At 45.1% G+C, this 9,542-nt stretch overlaps 1 protein-coding gene and 1 non-coding gene across 6 annotated transcripts; both read left to right on the forward strand.

Moving 5' to 3' along the window:
* The first annotated feature begins 4,856 nt into the window (after positions 1 to 4,856).
* On the forward strand, positions 4,857 to 4,928 carry Trnae-cuc (transfer RNA glutamic acid (anticodon CUC)). Its single transcript has one exon. It is a non-coding gene; the product is annotated as a tRNA-Glu (tRNA).
* A 1,778-nt stretch (positions 4,929 to 6,706) lies between these two features.
* Positions 6,707 to 9,009, forward strand: LOC135388631 (polyubiquitin-C). 5 transcript variants are annotated; one of them, XM_064618285.1, is made up of 2 exons: positions 6,707 to 6,815; positions 7,324 to 9,009. In XM_064618285.1, exon 2 carries the CDS (start codon positions 7,331 to 7,333, stop codon positions 8,930 to 8,932), a length of 1,602 nt encoding a protein of 533 aa, XP_064474355.1. In that variant the 5' UTR covers positions 6,707 to 6,815; positions 7,324 to 7,330; the 3' UTR covers positions 8,933 to 9,009. The 5 variants fall into 5 exon arrangements, with proteins under 5 accessions (XP_064474355.1, XP_064474356.1, XP_064474359.1 ...); XM_064618286.1 differs by lacking the exon at positions 6,707 to 6,815 and adding an exon at positions 6,864 to 6,969; XM_064618289.1 differs by lacking the exon at positions 6,707 to 6,815 and adding an exon at positions 6,886 to 6,959.
* Positions 9,010 to 9,542: the final 533 nt, after the last annotated feature.

The following is a 9,542-nucleotide window of genomic DNA, read 5'->3' on the forward strand; positions in this document are numbered from 1 at the left end:
CTTCTTCTTCTTGCTTTTATTTTTCTTTGTTTATTCGATCTCCATGCCAGCTTAACACTTTTAAATAAGCGAAAATAGCATATGGGGGACGGACCGGTTGCAAAGGGTCATTGCCACTTCCGAACCGCAGGAAAACAAAAGTGAGAGTAGAGATAGGGTGCAGTGCATAGAGGGAAACCGGGAGGCACGGACAAAAACTCCTTTCCTGTGTCTGAGGATCTGTGTGTGTGTGTGTGTGTGTTTGCCCTTTTTGTCCGTGCCTCTCGTCCGTTTTCCTCCACATTTGAAGTGACATGCAGACGGACGCGTAGCCAGGGGTGGAGGGGGTTCGAATCTTCTCCCCTAGGTAACCGTACGTTTGGTAAGGGAAAACGAGGGTGAAATCCTCCTCTTCCATGCAAAGTTCCCGTACAGCCCCTTCGACATAACTTTCTGGCTATACGTTATACTGCATGTAGATCCACGTAAGGTACTACATGAAAAAATGTCAAGTAGTTGTTGCCGTACTTTGTTATCAACACAACAATACCGGGTGTTTCAGTTAAATCCCCGGGCTAAATACTTCGCGAACGGGTGCACCAATCGAAGAACTTTCTTTTTTACAAGCATCTGTCCGATACCACCTACAAGCTGCGCACCGTGTGAATGAGTGGGAGACGCTCGTTATTTAAATAAAAATTCAAATGTGTCTCGTTAAAAAACGTAACTTCTAAAGCAAGGCGCTGTGGGCACTAAAATGATTACTACCCCTTTTGGGAACTTCAGAGGGCACCTTTTAGAGAAATATCTGCCACCGAAGCTGGTCATTTGTTGTAGTAATTAATTGGTTTCGGTTTACATAATTTTGTCGCGGCTGGTCGCAGTGAAGCGCAAAAGGACGCGACCAGCCGCGACAAAAATACGTAAACTGAAACCAATTAATTATTGCAACAAATAACCCGCTTCGGCCTCAGATTTTTCTCTAAAAGGTGTCCACTGAAAGTCCCAAAAGGGGCAGTAGCCATTTTAATGTCGGCGGCGCCCTGCTTTAGAAGATACGTTTTTTTCACGAAACTCATTTGAATTTTTATTTAAATAATGAGCGCCCCCCACGCATTCACACGGTGCGCAGCTTGTAGGGGGTACCGGCCCGATACTCGTAAAAAAGAAAGTCCTTCGATTGGTGCACCCGTTCGCGAAGTATTTAGCCCGGGGATTTAAGTGAGACACCCTGTATGGGCACCGTGCGCTAGAGTTTTCTGTCGACGGCAGCGGCCCCTCGAGGGGAAACGCGGCGTTATGCCTGGTACCAGACAGCAGCGTCTAGCAGTGCTGTGCTTTAGTGTGCTAGTTTCGCCGTTGGAAAAGAGCGATGAATTTGAAGCTGCCTGCATAGAAAGTCAAAGGAGAAGATTAAATGGAAACTAATTCTATGTTGTAATCTGTCACGACGACCAAGTTAATGTGAAAGAGAGGCAACTTGCCGTCAAGTTTTCGTCCTTCTCGCTGTATCGTCCTGCCGGCCACGTATTTGAGAGAGCGCTTTCACGGCAATCCATCCAACTTCCTGCTCACCATGAGGTAAGCAGGAATTTATTCCGTTTATTTATGTTTGTTTATGACGAAAAAAATCAGTTGTTTCTAACTCATTTCGTGCATTTAGTATATTTGTCAGTGACCAGTTGAGCGTCACGATGCGGACTTATAGCACAGCAGCTTGGGTGAAACAATTGCGAAATACAATGACCAATGAATATAGTGGAGCTTGGCTTAAAATAAGGTCTGCTATGTGTCAGACATTATAGTATATCCCTTTCACTCGGACCCTAATTTTGTGGCGAGTCGGCAGAGACTGGCTTTTGGAAGCCTGGTCTTCCTTCAACATACAGCGTGCATGCGAACACAGGGGAATATTTATGGGAATTATAATATTATGGGAAGTATTTGTCCTCCCCGAGCTGCGTTTCGCAACCCGTCATCATTTTATGTAGGTGCATTCTGTCCCTATGATGTTATTATCGTTGCCAAATCTTGCGATCTCGATCGGTTTACAAGTGGTTATTTGCTCCTTCCTATTCGTCAAAAAAGAAAAAAAAGTAATAATGCGTTTGTCGAACAGCAAATATCTGTTTCTTCTTAACTCTTGTCGATTTCTTTTTTATTTTTTAGCATTGTTTATGTCGTGCTTTTCTTTTGCATGATATTGCTGGCTACTTCTATGTTGCAGTTTGCGACAATGTGTCTGATGCTATGTACGCCTATACGAAGGCCGCTGTGGCCGTTCTTTAGCACTAATAAAACGTTATTATCACTACATATTCGTTTTCAAACACACAAACAAAAAACATGCCTTATTTATATACTGAACCAATCTTGATTGACTGATTGATTTTTATTATTATGACCATGTGTCAAATGCAGGGACAAATGGCTAAAAGGGCATCCCCTGCCTTGAGCAACATCTGTGTGAGATATGTGTAGAATGATGCAAGACTGGGAACAAGTTGACTAAGAAACTTACCACCACAGTGCATCATCACGTTAACGGATTATGCATGACAAAGAAACGAAAAGGTTTTTTCCGCTATCTTCATATATTCCAATTTTTTGTTGACTGTATTATTCATGTGAATTCTTCAGTGCGAGAGTTCCATCCTCATAGCGCAGGTGCTGGACGTAGCTGGCATCCGATCTGTAGTCAATAATTGGTAGTCCCTTACGGATAAATATGCACTGAACTTCACGTAAATACTACACGCTTGTCTGTGCTACACACTGTGTAACAGATTGTGCATAGACACATAATGTTCCACGTGCAAAAAGCTTCCCCCTCGCATATATTTTACGTGTTTCGTATTGCAGGGCAGATGCCCTTTCTACAAACCACTTCCACACAAGTAGTCTCACGGGTTAATGAAGCCAAAGCCCCAAAGCCGACACATAAAATTCGGGAAACCACCCGTACGCACCAAAGCTACATACGCGAAGGCGCCGATACGGCGTTAGTACCAGACCGTTACGCACGAAATCGCCACGGGTGTCTCTGTCGATCAAGCGAGCGCAGCGCCCTCCAGCTAGTGCACGGTGCCCATAGGACTTCAAAGTAAATATGCAGCATAGGAACGCGGACACAGAATGAAGACAGGAAAGAAAAAGGAAAAAAAAAGGAAAAAGAGAACTGATCCAGGAAAGGCAGCACCACTGTTTTTATTCAGCCGTTCCATGGACCATATTCTCACGCGTATATTCCCCGGCTTATCTGTTAAAAAAGTTCGCTGGGGGTTCACTGCGGCTTCTCTGAGGAGAATCTCTCCAGGAGCTTACCACCCAGCATAAGTTCGACCCTGGTATGTGACCCACATGCCTTTGAGGGTGTTTGACCAGGGGTTCTCGTCTCTCTTCTTTCTTCCGTGAGTCGGGGACTGGACTTATCGAATGTCTAAACATGAACATGAACAGTAGATAGCCAGAAATATATTTCGGGAGGGGTTCTATGGGAATTTGACGTGGGGGAGGAGGATTTCGCCCTCGTTTCTCTCTCCAAAATGCACTACCGAAGGTCCGTTTTCGTGTGTGTGTGTGGGGGGGGGGGGGACTGTTTGGGGAAGGACAACCTTGAGAAGAGAGCGGAGCGACAACCAGGATATACTGTAAACGTATTTTTATTCGTACGTATACGTATATATTATTTATTATTTAAATACCGCGTATCGCAATCGTGTTCGCGAGTACAGTTTTTCGCGCTTTTTTAGGGGTCGCGGGTTCGCGCGAAAATTAATACATCGCGCACAAAAATAGGTTTACAGTAAGCGGAACATAAGCGCAATAAAGTTTCTTGGTTCGTCAGTCCGTGCTTTGTTTAGTTCCTTTTATCTCGACTGCACTGTTTCTTTTTTTTTTTTTTTTTGCGATTTTAATTATGAACTACCGAACCGCCCAATTGTTAGCCCTTTTTGATGTACATTTGTGAATGTTGAGAATTCATTTATTTGCGCCAATAAATGTTTGGCCAATTTCCATCGTACAAGTCGCGGCTTATCTGCGGTGTGCCTAATACGCGTGAAAATAGTTCGGTATATAGCTGTTCCAAGGGTTCTATATGCGTTTACTCCTGGCAGCGATAGATCGTGTTTTTCAATTTCTGTGCCGCATCCCGTGTGAGGGAAGCTTTTGCGCACGTCTCAGCACGAAAACTGTATTTATAATGTTACCGTTATAGCTTCAGATTATCACTCTGCGCAGATGCATGGACACCGGTCACCCCGTACTCTCCCGCACGTTTCTAGGCCAGGAAGCCCAAAAATGTTACGTGTTCGCGACAGCACACCAATGCGGCGTTTTGGTAGTTGTATATTTAAAACAAACACAACTACTTAACTTTGACTTGACAGTGTTCCAAGTTGCCAACCACTATTAAACGTCAACATATTGTTTTGCGTGCTGCATGCATCGCGCACGACCAGGCTTCGCGTGCATACAAGAATAAGATACTTACAAGCTTTCACTCGTCCGGGCATAACAAAGAATGACACGGACACGAACTTTACGTTGCACTTGCAGTTGCACCCAGAGTACGGATAACGACAGGGGGTATGCAAAATTTGAGGATTGTGGTAGGTACGCACGGCACCGTTGGCACGGTAGCAGGTAGCAGACGACACAAGCTGAGCGCCAACGGGATCATTCGAGATCACACTCGAGATCGACATACGTCACATATTTCGTTATGAAACGGAATTATGATGCACAGCCTGTCATGCAACAGTTTTTGTGCACACGCGCACATGTAAACAAACTGTAGGTACACAATATCAACCAATAATGAAGTAAATATTGCGTTAACGTATATGTACACCATTGAACTACATTCTAGCATCTCCGGCATGGTCTAGTGGTTAGGATACCTGGCTCTCACCCAGGAGGCCCGGGTTCGATTCCCGGTGTCGGAACAAGTTTTTTTTTTCTTGTATTTTTTTTAACGTGCGGAAACAGTAATGGCAGGAAAGATGCATAGCAAAAGCCTCATACCAAGGCACAGGCTCGAATACAAGCGTGAGCACCTTTTTCCTGAGTCGTTTGACATAAACTGAGATTGGCTTCCTCTAAACTTGGTGTTAATCATCAACCCTGTGTTACCAACTACTGACCCTGTTTTACGAGAAATATCGTCGTCCCGTATTGCTGAAACAGGGGTGTCGATTAAGGTCCTGGCTGGAAACAAACCTGTTACTGTGTTCGAAAATGTGTTTGTGATCGTCTCATTCTGCATTCTTTGTTTCGGGGTCTAATTATTTTCATCCAGAATATATGAGACTCTTTGCACGGAAGAGAGCAAGGGTTGAGACAAACATAACAAATAAAAATATACAGGGTGTATGCTATAAAAGGTCAGTCACATTTTCGTGCAAAAAGTGATACCTCCTTGATGCTATACCTCTATCACGAAAAGACTTTCTCTGCCTCAAAGTGAATCATTTATGCTAGAGGAACCTACGAAACGATTGTGGTTACCTAGCATTGTGTAACAAATTAAATATGACCATGCAAACTTTCACCTCCATCCATCGGTATTGCGCATAGGAAATACATGAAGACGAAAGTTTCCGTGGCCGTGTTTACTTTATTACGCAGTGAGTGGTAACCACAATTTTTTCGTAGGTTTCTCTGGCATAAGTGATTCACTGTATGGCAGCACAAGTCCGTCTCTCAAATAGATATAGTGTCACGCGCGAAAATGTCACTGGACCTTTTATAGCATACACCCTGTACAATAAAAATAAGCATTTGTATAATATATGTGTATATGTATTTGATATGCAGCATGCACGTGTGTATGCGGTACATAAAAAATGTGTCACCAAATCGCCAAGAATATGTTCTTTAAAAAAAAGCAAGCGACCGGTGCTACCTTGAAACAGGCAACATTTCCTTCTTGAAACCTTTTGAAACTGAGGAAAACAGACAGGTGAACACAAGGAACGGGCATATCCCGCGTGTTTCGTCCCATGTCATTTTCTTATCTCATGTATGAAATACGTAACAAATGCTTAAAAATTGCTTGCTTCTTGGTGGCCAACGTATTTGTATGGGTTTTGCAATGAAGTATTTTAAACTTCTCGTTTGTAATGTTTCAGAAGAACCGTCCGGACCTCAGAATCTGTCGCAACACTTCCGAAAATTTCTTGGTGCGATCTACGCAGGAGAGCGGCAATGGTGCAATGATGCACAAATACACGCTGCACGACCAACACCAACCGTCCGCCAGCACGCAAGCCAACGGGGATAGCAAGCCTCTCCTATGATGGCTAACCTTCCCTTTACCCCTTATCACACAAACAAACAACGCCAACGCGGCTTCCCCCCTTGATACTTGACGTCACACAGGATGACGATGACAAAAGAGAAAAGAAAGAAAGGAAAACCGTCATACTTCCTCTCTCAGAGGCGAAATACAGCAATGACGCATTACGTGACGTCACATTGCAGGAAATCGGGTAAATCAGATGGCTCAAAAGTAGAATGTAAAAGTATTACTTCATGAAATATTGTGACAATTCTACAATGTTTGTGTTCCTGAACATCACAGCAAACTTTTTCGAGAAAGTTCGTGAAACCTGGCGAATGATCGTTCACCGACCGTTGCAAATGGAGCATTCTGATTGGACGGTATAACGATCTCTGTTGCTGAGGCGAGAAACAGCCAATCAGATGCTGCGTTGTTTTCTTTGTTGGAAGCTATAAAAGTACTTGCAGACCTCCCGCCCGGGTATATTCTCGCTCAGCTATCACTTGGCTTTGCGTGATTGCGTCGTTGAAAGATTTGCTCTACACTTTGGGTAAGCGAAGTTTTTGTGCTATTTTTTCGTGAAAAACGACGAAGCTACGGTTTTGTAGCGCGTGAGGGCATATCAGTCTACGTGCTCACGCGTTGCAAAATTTTCGGTCATTCAGTTCTAGTCGGACCCGGACAAGAACTCCTGGTAACTGGCGGTAGGCGAGACGTGTTCTTCGTCTAGCTCTAAATTCTTTCGTTAGTCTGGTTTGTCTAAACATTTCAGGTAGATGTGTGAAGTGTTGCGCGCCCGAAGCAGTGTTTCGAGTTTTCCGCTGCGTAGTGTACATGAACGCACCGCCACGTCATCACAAGCGTATTCTGAGCGATGCAGAGTCTTAGTGATTAGGCTGTTGTATACTTCATTCATTTACAGCGCCTGTTCTGTGCGAGTCCGATGTTATGGTTTCTAACTAACGTGTCGGCTTGCGACACGCCCTGGATGCTAGGCCTAACGCCGCCATGTTGTTCTTTTGTCATTGTTGTAATTCTTTCCTCGTTGTTCTTTGCAGAATAATCATGCAGATCTTCGTCAAAACACTCACCGGTAAGACTATTACCCTCGAGGTGGAGCCTAGCGACACCATCGAAAATGTGAAGGCAAAGATACAAGACAAAGAGGGTATCCCCCCTGACCAGCAGCGTTTGATCTTCGCTGGCAAGCAACTCGAGGATGGTCGCACACTGTCAGATTACAACATCCAAAAGGAGTCGACCCTTCACCTGGTTCTGCGACTTAGGGGAGGCATGCAGATATTTGTGAAGACCTTGACCGGGAAAACAATCACCCTCGAGGTGGAGCCCAGCGACACTATTGAAAATGTGAAGGCAAAGATCCAAGACAAAGAAGGCATTCCCCCGGATCAGCAGCGTCTGATCTTCGCCGGCAAACAGCTCGAGGATGGCCGAACGCTGTCGGATTACAACATCCAAAAGGAGTCTACACTCCACCTTGTGCTGCGCCTCCGTGGAGGTATGCAAATCTTCGTGAAGACACTGACTGGCAAGACTATCACTCTAGAAGTTGAGCCCAGTGACACGATTGAAAACGTAAAGGCGAAGATACAAGACAAGGAAGGCATCCCCCCAGATCAGCAGCGTTTGATCTTTGCTGGTAAGCAGCTTGAAGATGGTCGTACCCTCTCGGATTACAACATCCAGAAAGAATCCACGCTCCACTTGGTTTTGCGTCTGCGCGGTGGCATGCAGATTTTCGTGAAAACTCTCACTGGCAAGACTATCACCCTCGAAGTTGAACCTAGTGACACAATCGAAAATGTGAAAGCAAAAATTCAAGACAAGGAGGGCATCCCACCTGATCAACAGAGGTTGATCTTTGCCGGCAAGCAGTTGGAAGATGGTCGCACCCTCTCGGACTATAACATTCAAAAGGAGTCCACCCTTCATCTTGTGTTGCGTCTGCGCGGTGGCATGCAGATCTTCGTAAAGACTCTGACTGGGAAAACCATCACACTCGAAGTTGAGCCCAGTGACACAATTGAAAATGTCAAGGCAAAAATCCAGGACAAGGAAGGGATTCCTCCGGATCAGCAGAGGCTGATCTTTGCCGGCAAGCAACTTGAAGATGGCCGAACACTCTCGGATTACAATATCCAAAAAGAGTCTACCCTTCACCTCGTCCTTCGTTTGCGAGGTGGTATGCAGATTTTTGTGAAGACTCTCACGGGCAAGACCATCACACTGGAAGTTGAACCCAGTGACACTATTGAGAACGTTAAGGCAAAGATCCAGGACAAGGAAGGGATCCCACCTGATCAGCAGCGGTTGATCTTCGCCGGAAAGCAGCTAGAAGATGGTCGTACCCTGTCTGACTACAACATTCAGAAGGAGTCTACACTCCACTTGGTTCTGAGGCTGCGCGGAGGAATGCAGATCTTCGTCAAGACGCTGACTGGGAAGACCATTACCCTGGAGGTCGAACCCAGCGACACGATTGAGAATGTAAAGGCGAAGATCCAGGACAAAGAGGGAATCCCTCCCGACCAGCAGAGGCTCATCTTTGCAGGAAAGCAGCTGGAAGATGGACGCACTCTCTCGGATTATAACATCCAGAAGGAGTCCACGCTTCACTTGGTGCTGCGCCTTCGTGGTGGCTGCTGAATTGAGAACTTTGTCGACCCTAAAGCTTTAAAGTTTATTTGTGGAACTTGACCAAATAAAATTTATTCAGGAGTTCACTGCTAACCATTGGTAATGCTGTATGGGGGGGAAAGATTATGTTTAATCTTGCACTGGAATGTTTTGTCCCAAGCCAAAGCTGGCAGGTTCAACCACAGTTGATGCTGGCATGAATTCCACTTCAATTCTTGCTTTGACATGTTCACTCTTTGCACTAAGGTTACTTCGTAAAGAAAGTAAGACTGCTAGAAGTGGCCGAGGCAATGATTCAGTTGCCTTTAATGGCAGCTGCACAACATCTACTAGAGCATTCAGTGTTTGTCGAGCCACGGCCCCTGCTTAGCAGAGCAGCGATCGAGAGGCCGTGGTCGAGCGTCGTATGGCACGTGATTTTTTTTTTAGTAGGGCTATTGGCCGTGACAATGCGTTTTTCTTCTGCTTAGCAAGCCTTTTGTACAATGTGTACACAATGTTAGTACTGTTGTCACAGCATTTGAGGCCCAGTTTCCCGTCACTGTGGATGAATGCTCACAGGAGCCTCTCGCTGTACAATCCATCCTGTTCCAAATGAAATTGACCATGAGGCAAGTTT

This window comes from Ornithodoros turicata, chromosome 3, assembly GCF_037126465.1.
Source record: "Ornithodoros turicata isolate Travis chromosome 3, ASM3712646v1, whole genome shotgun sequence".
NCBI lineage: Eukaryota > Metazoa > Arthropoda > Arachnida > Ixodida > Argasidae > Ornithodoros > Ornithodoros turicata.